The 13,845-nt window shown below is 48.9% G+C and overlaps 1 protein-coding gene across 1 annotated transcript in view; it reads right to left on the bottom strand.

Annotated features, from left to right (window-relative positions):
• LOC306740096 (rap guanine nucleotide exchange factor 1-like) overlaps window positions 1–13,580 on the bottom strand; it is a 22,539-nt gene extending 8,959 nt beyond the window's left edge. Inside the window, exons 1-16 of the mRNA XM_079222207.1 lie at window positions 13,518–13,580; window positions 13,246–13,388; window positions 11,546–11,772; window positions 11,308–11,474; window positions 10,583–11,264; window positions 9,858–9,906; window positions 9,476–9,753; window positions 8,422–8,536; window positions 7,372–7,435; window positions 6,114–6,233; window positions 5,810–5,968; window positions 5,128–5,318; window positions 5,022–5,062; window positions 4,854–4,944; window positions 4,704–4,782; window positions 2,333–2,423 (exon numbers count right to left, since the gene is read on the bottom strand). Coding sequence (XP_079078333.1) covers window positions 2,333–2,423; window positions 4,704–4,782; window positions 4,854–4,944; window positions 5,022–5,062; window positions 5,128–5,318; window positions 5,810–5,968; window positions 6,114–6,233; window positions 7,372–7,435; window positions 8,422–8,536; window positions 9,476–9,753; window positions 9,858–9,906; window positions 10,583–11,264; window positions 11,308–11,474; window positions 11,546–11,772; window positions 13,246–13,388; window positions 13,518–13,545 — 2,525 coding nt within the window. The 5' untranslated portion in view covers window positions 13,546–13,580. The remainder of the gene's footprint in view (window positions 1–2,332; window positions 2,424–4,703; window positions 4,783–4,853; window positions 4,945–5,021; window positions 5,063–5,127; window positions 5,319–5,809; window positions 5,969–6,113; window positions 6,234–7,371; window positions 7,436–8,421; window positions 8,537–9,475; window positions 9,754–9,857; window positions 9,907–10,582; window positions 11,265–11,307; window positions 11,475–11,545; window positions 11,773–13,245; window positions 13,389–13,517) is intronic.
• Between the last annotated feature and the right edge of the window lie 265 nt (window positions 13,581–13,845).

Below are 13,845 nucleotides of genomic sequence, written 5' to 3'. Positions count from 1 at the left end.
TTAGACCTGTTAGACCTCCATATACATCCGCTATGACTCCTCTAGTTGTTAGACCTCCGCTGTGACTCCTCTAGCTGTTAGACCTGTTAGACCTCCATATACATCCGCTATGACTCCTCTAGTTGTTAGACCTCCGCTGTGACTCCTCTAGCTGTTAGACCTGTTAGACCTCCATATACATCCGCTATGACTCCTCTAGTTGTTAGACCTCCGCTGTGACTCCTTTAGCTGTTAGACCTGTTAGACCTCCATATACATCCGCTATGAATCCTCTAGTTGTTAGACATATGCTGTGACTCCTCTAGCTTTTAGACCTCCGCTGTGACTCCTCTAGCTGTTAGACCTCCGCTGTGACTCCTCTAGCTGTTAGACCTCCGCTGTGACTCCTCTAGCTGTTAGACCTCCGCTGTGACTCCTCTAGCTGTTAGACCTCCGCTGTGACTCCTCTAGCTGTTAGACCTGTTAGACCTCCGTATACATCCGCTATGACTCCTCTAGTTGCTAGACCTCCGCTGTGACTCCTCTAGCTGTTAGACATATGCTATGACTCCTCTAGTTGTTAGACCTCCGCTGTGACTCCTCTAGCTGTTAGACTTGTTAGACCTCCGTATACATCCGCTATGACGTTCGACCTGGGGCGAACAAAGCGAAGGACGCGGCGCGAATTCGCGTGAGTTGAATTCTCCCAACTCCGGCGGAGAAATCTCGTGACGCAAAGTTGCAGCAGCCAATCAGCGTTGAGAAGCTCCGCCCGTCACCACCTCCGTCCTGCCGTTGCTGAATGAAACTGCTGCTTCTTCTATGGTCGATAACGGGAATGAAAGCTTCGTCGCTTGTCTCTCACAGAGACCTCCGCTATGACTCCTCTAGCTGTTAGACCTCTGCTATGACTCCTCTAGCTGTTAGACCTCCGCTGTGACTCCTCTAGCTGTTAGACCTCTGCTGTGACCCCTCTAGCTATTAGACCTACCTCCGCTGTGACTCCTCTAGTTGTTAGACCTCTGCTATGACTCCTCTAGCTGCTATACCTCCGCTATGACTCCTCTAGTTGTTAGACCTCAGCTGTGACTCCTCTAGCTGTTAGACCTCCGCTGTGACTCCTCTAGCTGCTAGACCTCCGCTATGACTCCTCTAGCTGTTAGACCTCCGCTGTGACTCCTCTAGTTGTTAGACCTCCGCTGTGACTCCTCTAGCTGTTAGACCTCCGCTGTGACTCCTCTAGCTGTTAGACCTCCGCTGTGACTCCTCTAGCTGTTAGACCGCCGCTGTGACTCCTCTAGCTGTTAGACCTCCGCTGTGACTCCTCTAGCTGTTAGACCTGTTAGACCTCCGTATACATCCGCTATGACTCCTCTAGTTGCTAGACCTCTGCTGTGACTCCTCTAGCTGTTAGACATATGCTATGACTCCTCTAGTTGTTAGACCTCCGCTGTGACTCCTCTAGCTGTTAGACTTGTTAGACCTCCGTATACATCCGCTATGACGTTCGACCTGGGGCGAACAAAGCGAAGGACGCGGCGCGAATTCGCGTGAGTTGAATTCTCCCAACTCCGGCGGAGAAATCTCGTGACGCAAAGTTGCAGCAGCCAATCAGCGTTGAGAAGCTCCGCCCGTCACCACCTCCGTCCTGCCGTTGCTGAATGAAACTGCTGCTTCTTCTATGGTTGATAACGGGAATGAAAGCTTCGTCGCTTGTCTCTCACAGAGACCTCCGCTATGACTTCTCTAGCTGTTAGACCTCCGCTATGACTCCTCTAGCTGTTAGACCTCCGCTGTGACTCCTCTAGCTATTAGACCTCCGCTGTGACTCCTCTAGCTATTAGACCTACCTCCGCTGTGACTCCTCTAGTTGTTAGACCTCTGCTATGACTCCTCTAGCTGCTATACCTCCGCTATGACTCCTCTAGCTGTTAGACCTCCGCTGTGACTCCTCTAGCTGTTAGACCTCCGCTGTGACTCCTCTAGCTGTTAGACCTCTGCTGTGACTCCTCTAGCTGTTAGACCTCTGCTTCACACCTCTGCTGTGACTCCTCTAGCCGTTAGACCTCTGCTGTGACTCCTCTAGCTGTTAGACCTCTGCTTTGACTCCTCTAGCTGTTAAACCTCTGCTGTCACACCTCTGCTGTGACTCCTCTAGCTGTTAGACCTCTGCTGTGACTCCTCTAGCTGTTAGACCTCTGCTGTGACTCCTCTAGCTGTTAGACCTCTGCTGTGACTCCTCTAGCTGTTAGACCTCTGATATGACTCCTCTTGCTGTTAGACCTCTGATATGACTCCTCTAGCTGTTAGACCTCTGATATGACTCCTCTAGACAGACAGACAGAGTCAGGAAGGATATCTGCGCTGGAGTTTGATGATGACGTCTTCGGGGCTGATGAAGCTCCTGTAGGTGGAGAGGAAGGCTTCACGGTACACCACCTGTTCTACAGGAGGACAGAGGACACCTTTAGTCTGGACCGAGACGAGGACAGAGGAAACCTTTAGTCTGGACCGAGACGAGGACAGAGGAAACCTTTAGTCTGGACCGAGACGAGGACAGAGGAAACCTTTAGTCTGGACCGAGACGAGGACAGAGGAAACCTTTAGTCTGGACCGAGACGAGGACAGAGGACACCTTTAGTCTGGACCGAGACGAGGACAGAGACAAGGACAGAGGAAACCTTTAGTCTGGACCGAGACGAGGACAGAGGACACCTTTAGTCTGGACCGAGACGAGGACAGAGGAAACCTTTAGTCTGGACCGAGACGAGGACAGAGGACACCTTTAGTCTGGACCGAGACGAGGACAGAGGAAACCTTTAGTCTGGACCGAGACGAGGACAGAGGAAACCTTTAGTCTGGACCGAGACGAGGACAGAGGACACCTTTAGTCTGGACCGAGACGAGGACAGAGGAAACCTTTAGTCTGGACCGAGACGAGGACAGAGGAAACCTTTAGTCTGGACCGAGACGAGGACAGAGGACACCTTTAGTCTGGACCGAGACGAGGACAGAGGACACCTTTAGTCTGGACCGAGACGAGGACAGAGGACACCTTTAGTCTGGACCGAGACGAGGACAGAGGAAACCTTTAGTCTGGACCGAGACGAGGACAGAGGAAACCTTTAGTCTGGACCGAGACGAGGACAGAGGCAAGGACAGAGGAAACCTTTAGTCTGGACCGAGACGAGGACAGAGGACACCTTTAGTCTGGACCGAGACGAGGACAGAGGCAAGGACAGAGGAAACCTTTAGTCTGGACCGAGACGAGGACAGAGGACACCTTTAGTCTGGACCGAGACGAGGACAGAGGACACCTTTAGTCTGGACCAAGACGAGCACAGAGGAACCCTTTAGTCTGGACCAAGACGAGGACAGAGACGAGGACAGAGGAAACCTTTAGTCTGGACCGAGACGAGGACAGAGGACACCTTTAGTCTGGACCGAGACGAGGACAGAGGAAAGCTTTAGTCTGGACCGAGACGAGGACAGAGGACACCTTTAGTCTGGACCGAGACAAGGACAGAGACGAGGACAGAGGAAACCTTTAGTCTGGACCGAGACGAGGACAGAGGAAACCTTTAGTCTGGACCAAGACGAGGACAGAGACGAGGACAGAGGAAACCTTTAGTCTGGATCGAGACGAGGACAGAGGACACCTTTAGTCTGGACCGAGACGAGGACAGAGACGAGGACAGAGGAAACCTTTAGTCTGGACCGAGACGAGGACAGAGGACACCTTTAGTCTGGACCGAGACGAGGACAGAGGAAACCTTTAGTCTGGACCGAGACGAGGACAGAGGAAACCTTTAGTCTGGACCGAGACGAGGACAGAGGACACCTTTAGTCTGGACCGAGACGAGGACAGAGGAAACCTTTAGTCTGGACCGAGACGAGGACAGAGGAAACCTTTAGTCTGGACCGAGACGAGGACAGAGGAAACCTTTAGTCTGGACCGAGACGAGGACAGAGGACACCTTTAGTCTGGACCGAGACGAGGACAGAGGACACCTTTAGTCTGGACCGAGACGAGGACAGAGGAAACCTTTAGTCTGGACCGAGACGAGGACAGAGGAAACCTTTAGTCTGGACCGAGACGAGGACAGAGGCAAGGACAGAGGAAACCTTTAGTCTGGACCGAGACGAGGACAGAGGACACCTTTAGTCTGGACCAAGACGAGCACAGAGGAACCCTTTAGTCTGGACCAAGACGAGGACAGAGACGAGGACAGAGGAAACCTTTAGTCTGGACCGAGACGAGGACAGAGGACACCTTTAGTCTGGACCGAGACGAGGACAGAGGAAAGCTTTAGTCTGGACCGAGACGAGGACAGAGGACACCTTTAGTCTGGACCGAGACAAGGACAGAGACGAGGACAGAGGAAACCTTTAGTCTGGACCGAGACGAGGACAGAGGAAACCTTTAGTCTGGACCAAGACGAGGACAGAGACGAGGACAGAGGAAACCTTTAGTCTGGACCAAGACGAGGACAGAGACGAGGACAGAGGAAACCTTTAGTCTGGACCGAGACGAGGACAGAGACGAGGACAGAGGACACCTTTAGCCTGGACCGAGACGAGGACAGAGGAAACCTTTAGTCTGGACCGAGACGAGGACAGAGGAAACCTTTAGTCTGGACCGAGACGAGGACAGAGGAAACCTTTAGTCTGGACCGAGACGAGGACAGAGGAAACCTTTAGTCTGGACCGAGACGAGGACTCACCTGCTCCGCTGTGAGTCTCGGTGGCGTGGACCAGTAGGATCTCAGGAGAGGCTGCTTTGACGCCCGGCCCGTCCTCGTCCTGAGAGACAAAGGGACAGTCAGCAGAGAGGACAGAGGACAGAGGACAGAGGACAGAGGACAGGACTCTACCGGAGGCTTCATGGTGATCCTCTGGAGGACCTCCTGCGGGTCCGTCAGGAGCACCTCCTCCTGCTGCTCCTCATACTGGACACTCTGAGACCTGCAGGACAGACGGAGTCACTAACTCTGATGGTCTGTCCAGGTGAGTGAGGACATGTCTGTCTTTGTGTGTCTCACCTGTCTCTGGTCTGGTCCTCTTCATACGGTCCACCTGGATCCTGATGAGGATCAAAACAGAATCAGACTAGTCATTAACTAAAGACATGAAGACATTCATCCTTACCTGTTGTCTCTTCTTCACTGGTAGAACTGGAGCAGGAAACAGTTCAGGTGAGGGGGCGGAGTCTAAAGTCTTGGTGTCCAGGTGTGTGAGGCGGTCCCTCTGCCTGCTACTGTAATGCTGACTGAAGGTCAAAGGTCGCTGGGCTGCTGATTGAGCGCTGTAGGACGAACAGAACTGAAGGTACTGATGGACTGAAGACCGACAGACAGACAGGTGGAGCGACAGACAGACAGACAGGTGGAGAGACAGACAGATGGAGAGACAGACAGAAACATATCAGTGGAGGAAAACCAGTCTGGCCTTAGCTTTGATTTCTGTCCATCTATTTGTTCTCTGTGAGTCCAGTACAGGTGTAGCCTAGCTTAGCACAAACACTGGAGGCAGTGGTCAGCTGTTAGCCTAGCTTAGCACAAACACTTTAAACAGTGGTTAAGGATTAGCCTATCTTAGCACAAACACTTTATACAGTGGTTAACTGTTAGCCTAGCTTAGCACAAACACTGGAGCAGTGGTTAACGGTTAGCCTAGCTTAGCACAAACACTGGAGCAGTGGTTAAAGGTTAGCCTAGCTTAGCACAAACACTGGAGCAGTGGTTAATGGTTAGCCTAGCTTAGCACAAACACTGGAGCAGTGGTTAACGGTTAGCCTAGCTTAGCTTTAAAAGATGGTTTCTTTACTCACTGTGCCGTGTCTTCTCGGGGAGCGGCGGCGGCGTCCTACTGGGGGACAGAGGGGACGACGATGACTCATCAGGTGACTCATCACGTCCAATGACGTGGCTCAATTCAGGGGGGGCGGAGTCAAACCCAAAGGAAGACGAGGCCTGACTGATGCTGGTTCCTGTGATCCAGAACGACAGACAGACAGTCAGACAGACAGACAGAGAGACAGAGACAGACAGTCAGACAGAGAGACAGACAGACAGACAGAGAGACAGACAGACAGAGAGACAGACAGAGAGACAGACAGAGACAGACAGACAGACCTGCAGTGCTGCAGCGTCTCTTCTCTGGCAGGGCGGGGGGGAGGGAGGCCGGGTGAGGAAGAGGAGGAAGAGGAGGGAGTGTCAGGTCAGTGAGGAGGAAGTCGTAGTCCGGGTCATCCTCTGAGAGACGAAAAGATTGCATCATCTTCTCTTCATAAATAATATTCATAAACACCAACGTACATAAATCTGACTGCAGAGTTAGGCTCTAGTTAGCCTCTAGTTCGTCTCTAGTTAGACTTTAGACTCTAGTTAGACTCTAGTTAGTCTCTAGTTAGTCTCTAGCTAGTCTCTAGCTAGACTCTAGTTAGACTCTAGTTAGCCTCGAGTTAGCCTCGAGTTAGCCTCGAGTTAGCCTCGAGTTCGTCTCTAGTTAGACTTTAGACTCTAGTTAGACTCTAGTTAGTCTCTAGCTAGTCTCTAGTTAAACTCTAGTTAGACTCTAGTTAGCCTCGAGTTCGTCTCTAGTTAGACTTTAGACTCTAGTTAGACTCTAGTTAGTCTCTAGCTAGTCTCTAGCTAGACTCTAGTTAGACTCTAGTTAGACTCTAGTTAGCCTCGAGTTCGTCTCTAGTTAGACTTTAGACTCTAGTTAGACTCTAGTTAGACTTTAGACTCTAGCTAGTCTCTAGCTAGTCTCTAGCTAGTCTCTAGCTAGCCTCTAGTTCGTCTCTAGTTAGACTTTAGACTCTAGTTAGACTCTAGTTAGTCTCTAGTTAGCCTCTAGTTCGTCTCTAGTTAGACTTTAGACTCTAGTTAGACTCTAGTTAGACTGTAGACTTTAGTTAGTCTCTAGTTAGCCTCTAGTTCGTCTCTAGTTCGACTTTAGACTCTAGTTAGACTGTAGACTCTAGTTAGTCTCTAGACTCTAGTTAGACTCTAGTTAGTCTGTAGTTAGATTCTAGTTAGTCTCTAGTTAGACTTTAGACTCTAGTTAGACTCTAGTTAGACTCTAGTTAGTCTCTAGTAGGCCTCTAGTTCATCTCTAGTTAGACTCTAGACTTTAGATTCTAGTTAGATAAAAATAATGATAATATAATTATTATAGTTATTATAATAACAATAAAGACTCCAGCAGGAGGCAGCAGGAACAGACAGGAAGAGACAGAAAACACTACTTCCTGTTTCTGTCAACTGACAGGAAATGATGTCACTCACACCTTGCTGCTAACTGGAAATGTGTGTCTGTGTGTGTGTGTGTGTGTGTGTGTGTGTGTGTGTGTGTGTGTGTGTGTGTGTGCGCGTGTGTGTGTGTTACCACAGAGTGTGTTCTCAGCAGAGTCTGCAGATGAAGAAGAGCAGCGCTTCAAACACTCGTCCTCCTGTAACACATTTTACACATACTTGTACTTTTAATTCCTGCTTTATAAAAACATATATGATGCAGTACTAATACTACTAATCTACTACAAGTATACAATGTATCCACAATAAAGTACTGCTAAAAGTATCACCACAGAGCCAGATCATACATATGGGTTGATCAGGAGATGTGCAGTGAAAGATTAAAACACCAGAACCTCAACTGGTTCTGAACCTTAGAGCTGCATTCTCTCTCCTGACCACCAGTGGCGACTCCGCTGGTTGTATAGAAGTCTATGCTTCATGTGTTAAAGCTGCATTCTCTCTCCTGACCACCAGGGGCAACTCCTCTGGTTGTATAGAAGTATATGCTTCATGTGTTAAAGCTTCATTCTCTCTCCTGACCACCAGGGGCGACTCCTCTGGTTGTATAGAAGTCTATGCTTCATGTGTTAAAGCTGCATTCTCTCTAGTGCCCACCAGGGGGTGACTCCTCTGGTTGTATAGAAGTCTATGCTTCATGTGTTAAAGCTGCATTCTCTCTCCTGACCACCAGGGGCGACTCCTCTGGTTGTATAGAAGTATATGCTTCATGTGTTAAAGCTTCATTCTCTCTCCTGACCACCAGGGGCGACTCCGCTGGTTGTATAGAAGTATATGCTTCATGTGTTAAAGCTGCATTCTTTCTCAGGACCACCAGGGGGCGACTCCTCTAGTTGTATAGAAGTCTATGCTTCATGTGTTAAGGCTGCATTCTCAACATTAGTAAATTCTGGTCATTTAGAGTCAAACCGACCATAAAGCAGGGGACGATTTAGGGCGGGGCTACAAGGTGATTGACAGGTGTCTGTGTATTTAGCTCCACCCTCTTGTGTCACAAAAAACAAAATGGCGACTGCCAAAAAGCCAAAATTGAGCCTTCAAAACAGTCTGAAATCACCGTTTAGAGACATAACTGCCACTATGACAACCTGTGTGTAATTATGGGATGTACAATCTGTTGTACCTGTCTGTCCACTTCAGGCTCTCGTCTCATTGGTGCTACTATGGCAACCCTGCAGGGGGAGGGGCCTGACGATTGACGTCTTTTCGACGGCAGGGCTGGAGGACTGAGAGACAGACAGACAGACAGACAGTCAGTTCAGAGTTATTTAGCAATTGTTAGTTTATGGCAGTACAATCATAGTACTATCATAGTACTATGATAGTACTATGGTAGTACTATCATAGTACTATGGTAGTACTATCATTGTACTTTTACTGCAGGAGTAGTACACAGTGCCGCTTCAGAAAACATGACGTAAAGCCTCCATCTTTGTTTCTTCTTCATGCTTTTTAACAGCAGCACGTTTCATAAAGTCCATTAAAGATCAAAGTGTCTAAAAAACTATCTACGGTTTGATTGACGTATCTGAAGTAAACTGAGATAAACAGGAATAAACAGAGATAAACAGGAATAAACAGAGATAAACTAAGATAAACAGGAATAAACTGAGATACACAAAAATAAACAGGAATAAACTGAGATAAACAGAAATAAACAGGAATAAACTGAGATAAACAGGAATAAACTGAGATAAACAGAAATAAACTAAGATAAACAGGAATAAACTGAGACAAACAGAAATAAACTGAGATACATAAAAATAAACAGGAATAAACTGAGATAAACATAAATAAACCGAGATAAACAGGAATAAACCGAGATAAACTGAAATAAACAGGAATAAACTGAAATAAAACAGGAATAAACTGAGATAAACAGGAATAAACTGAGTGTGTGAGATAAGATCTGACTTCTCACACTGAGACAGGAAGTGCTGAGACAAGAGGGAAGGATGTCATGTGACGTCTTCAGTCTTTCTACTTCCTGTTTCAGCCCCGGTTCTATTTATATGTAGAACGTGTCTTTACTAACATGTTCTTTAGTTCAGTAGACGTTCTACCTAAACTGTTCTCTACATGTCTGAATGTAAATACAACATTATTATTATTCTGTTTTCATCTGTTAGAAGAGTGTTTATTGTGTGTTTGGTGATTTCATGCTTGTTCAGACTCACCTCAGTTCTTGTGTGGACACCTGGGGGAGGGACACCTGAGGAAGGGACACCTGAGGGAGATGCTCTTTGAGAGGCATCGGGGGCTTAGGAGGAGCCAAAGCTGTCTGCTCTTCGTCCTCCTCTTCCTCTTTCTCTGTAGGAGCTCCTGACCTCCAGCAGGTAGACGTCCTCTCTAATGTCTGCTGGTCGTCAAGCCCACATGTCTGTCCCACGGTGACCGGTGATTGGACAAGGGGAGCGGAGTCGCCTTGTCTCTCTGCAGCCAATCGGACCAGTTCCTGACAAACAACAGGTGATTACATCACAACGACAACAACAACAACAACAACACATGCTGCTAGGACGGAGAGGACAGCAAGGACAACAAGACAGGACAAGTTACCAATGGACACATAGGTGTAGGACGAGTAGGACGTGTAGGAGTAGTAGGACTAGTAGAAGAAGTAGGACCAGTAGCACCAGTAGAAGAAGTAGGACCAGTAGAATAAGTAGGACCAGTAGAATAAGTAGGACCAGTAGCACCAGTAGAAGAGGTAGGACCAGTAGAAGAAGTAGGACCAGTAGCACCAGTAGAAGAGGTAGGACCAGTAGAAGATGTAGGACCAGTAGGACCAGTAGAAGAGGTAGGACCAGTAGCACCAGTAGAAGAAGTAGGACCAGTAGGACCAGTAGAAGAAGTAGGACCAGTAGGACCAGTAGAAGAGGTAGGACCAGTAGAAGAAGTAGGACCAGTAGCACCAGTTGAAGAGGTAGAACCAGTAGAAGAAGTAGGACCAGTAGCACCAGTAGGACCAGTAGAAGAGGTAGGACCAGTAGAAGAAGTAGGACCAGTAGCACCAGTAGGACCAGTAGAAGAAGTAGGACCAGTAGCACCAGTAGGACCAGTAGAAGAGGTAGGACTAGTAGCACCAGTAGAAGAGGTAGGACCAGTAGAAGAAGTAGGACCAGTAGGACCAGTAGAAGAGGTAGGACCAGTAGCACCAGTAGAAGAAGTAGGACCAGTAGGACCAGTAGAAGAAGTAGGACCAGTAGGACCAGTAGAAGAGGTAGGACCAGTAGAAAAGGTAGGACCAGTAGGACCAGTAGAAGGGGTAGGACTAGTAGGACCAGTAGAAGAGGTAGGACCAGTAGAAGAGGAAGGACCAGTAGAAGAGGAAGGACCAGTAGCACCAGTAGAAGAGGTAGGACCAGTAGAAGAGGTAGGACCAGTAGAAGAGGTAGCACCAGTAGAAGAGGTAGGACCAGTAGAAGAGGTAGGACCAGTAGGACCAGTAGAAGAGGTAGGACCAGTAGAAGAGGTAGGACCAGTAGAAGAGGTAGGACCAGTAGCACCAGTAGAAGAGGTAGGACCAGTAGAAGAGGTAGGACCAGTAGAAGAGGTAGGACCAGTAGGACCAGTAGAAGAGGTAGGACCAGTCGAAGAGGTAGGACCAGTAGGACCAGTAGAAGAGGTAGGACCAGTCGAAGAGGTAGGACCAGTAGGACCAGTAGAAGAGGTAGGACCAGTAGGACCAGTAGAAGAGGTAGGACCAGTAGGACCAGTAGAAGAGGTAGGACCAGTAGAAGAGGTAGCACCAGTAGGACCAGTAGAAGAGGTAGGACCAGTAGAAGAGGTAGGACCAGTAGAAGAGGTAGGACCAGTAGCACCAGTAGAAGAGGTAGGACCAGTAGAAGAGGTAGCACCAGTAGGACCAGTAGAAGAGGTAGGACCAGTAGGACCAGTAGAAGAGGTAGGACCAGTCGAAGAGGTAGGACCAGTAGGACCAGTAGAAGAGGTAGGATAGTGGACCTGTCGATGAGGACAGTTTGTCTCTATGGCGACCGTCTCTCACTGGTTCTCACCTTGACACTGTCCAGCACGGCCCTGATCACCACGGTAACGCTTGCTGTGGAGTCCTTGTTGCTGTGGGCGACGCCTTGCAGCATCACCTGATCGGCCCAGCGAGTCAGCCGAGCCACAGACAGGTAGAGACGGGTGAGACAGAAAGAGACGGTCTCACTGCAGAGGGGACAGACAGGTCGGGTCAGGAGACGATGGGTCACTCCACTGATGCTGACAGGTGAACCTACCTATGGTGCAGGTGCGGCTCCAGCTGGACCAGAGTCTGGACCGCCTCCAGGACCCCGCTGGACGCGCCTCCCAGCAGACCGCCCACCACTGCCGGGTCCAGGACCAGTTTGTCCACTCCCAGTCTGTCCACTCCCAGTCTGTCCACTCCCAGTCTGTCCACCAGAGCTTTGAAGTACTGCAGAGAGCTGACGACGGCCCGCTGCTGGTCCGCCAACACACACACCGGCTGACACACACACACACACAATTAATACAGTGTGTGTGTACCTTGTGTTGCAGTGTGTGTACCTTGTGTTGCAGTGTGTGTACCTTGTGTTGCAGTGTGCGTGTACATTGTGTTGCAGTGTGTGTACCTTGTGTTGCAGTGTCTGTGTGTGTACATTGTGTTGCAGTGTGTACCTTGTGTTGCAGTGTGTGTGTGTGTACCTTGTGTTGGAGTGTGTGTGTGTACATTGTGTTGCAGTGTGTGTTTGTACCTTGTGTTGCAGTGTGTGTGTACCTTGTGTTGCAGTGTGTATGTACCTTGTGTTGCAGTGTGTATGTACCTTGTGTTGCAGTGTGTATGTACCTTGTGTTGCAGTGTGTATGTACCTTGTGTTGCAGTGTGTGTACCTTGTGTTGCAGTGTGTGTGTACCTTGTGTTGCAGTGTGTGTGTACCTTGTGTTGCAGTGTGTATGTACCTTGTGTTGCAGTGTGTATGTACCTTGTGTTGCGGTGTGTGTGTACCTTGTGTTGCGGTGTGTGTGTGTACCTTGTGTTGCAGTGTGTATGTACCTTGTGTTGCAGTGTGTGTGTACCTTGTGTTGCAGTGTGTGTACCTTGTGTTGCGGTGTGTGTACCTTGTGTTGCGGTGTGTGTGTACCTTGTGTTGCAGTGTGTATGTACCTTGTGTTGCAGTGTGTGTGTACCTTGTGTTGCAGTGTGTGTGTACCTTGTGTTGCAGTGTGTGTACCTTGTGTTGCAGTGTATGTACCTTGTGTTGCGGTGTGTGTGTACCTTGTGTTGCAGTGTGTATGTACCTTGTGTTGCAGTGTGTGTGTACCTTGTGTTGCAGTGTGTGTACCATGTGTTGCAGTGTGTGTACCTTGTGTTGCAGTGTGTGTACCTTGTGTTGCAGTGTGTGTACCTTGTGTTGCAGTGTATGTACCTTGTGTTGCAGTGTGTATGTACTTTGTGTTGCAGTGTGTATGTACCTTGTGTTGCAGTGTGTATGTACCTTGTGTTGCGGTGTGTGTACCTTGTGTTGCAGTGTGTGTACCTTGTGTTGCAGTGTGTATGTACCTTGTGTTGCAGTGTGTGTACCTTGTGTTGCAGTGTGTATGTACTTTGTGTTGCAGTGTGTATGTACCTTGTGTTGCAGTGTGTATGTACCTTGTGTTGCGGTGTGTGTACCTTGTGTTGCAGTGTGTATGTACCTTGTGTTGCAGTGTGCATGTACCTTGTGTTGCAGTGTGTGTACCTTGTGTTGCAGTGTGTATGTACCTTGTGTTGCAGTGTGTACCTTGTGTTGCAGTGTGTGTACCTTGTGTTGCAGTGTATGTACCTTGTGTTGCAGTGTATGTACCTTGTGTTGCAGTGTGTATGTACCTTGTGTTGCAGTGTGTGTACCTTGTGTTGCAGTGTGTGTACCTTGTGTTGCAGTGTGTATGTACCTTGTGTTGCAGTGTGTGTACCTTGTGTTGCAGTGTGTGTGTGTACCTTGTGTTGCAGTGTGTGTTCCAGGTTCAGATCACATGGTTTGGGTCTCTGTGACGGGGTTTGTTTGATTCGCTCAGAGCGTCTGATCCTCGGTGGGTGGAGCTTATCCTTCAGCCTCATGGTGAGAGACACAAACTGGGAGGCTGAGAGGAAGAGGATCTTCATCATCATCAATAACTACAACCGTAAAAGCATCTGTTTCAAACTAACTAAAGTCTGACGGAAAGTGTGGCTAACAGTTAGCATATGAGACAGAGGGAAGAGGAGCTTACCTGTCTTACTCTCCGCCCGGGAGGACATGTCTGCAGACAGACGGCTGCTAACGGCAGAACAGTTTAACCCTTCTCCTCTTCCTTCCTCCTTCTCTTCTTCCTCTTTCTGTGTCAGTCAGCCTCCTGTCTGTCTTCACAGTGAGGAAGAGGAGGAGTCATCCTGCAGCACCCCCTGCTGGCAGGAAGCCCACAGCACCGCTGTGCTCACCAGGAAGGAGACGTGTTGGATCAATAACTCAAGTTCTTGACGAGTTTCAGTTGCTTTTAGTCGTTCAGTTTCCTCAGTTAGTGTAGTAATAAAGAAGCCATTCGCTCTTCGTCTTCATCT

The sequence above is a fragment of the Taurulus bubalis genome (assembly GCF_910589615.1).
Source record: "Taurulus bubalis genome assembly, chromosome: 8".
In the NCBI taxonomy this organism is placed as follows: Eukaryota; Metazoa; Chordata; class Actinopteri; order Perciformes; family Cottidae; genus Taurulus; species Taurulus bubalis.
The sequence above is the reverse complement of the archived record's forward strand: the minus strand, read 5'-3'. Positions and strand labels throughout refer to the sequence as shown.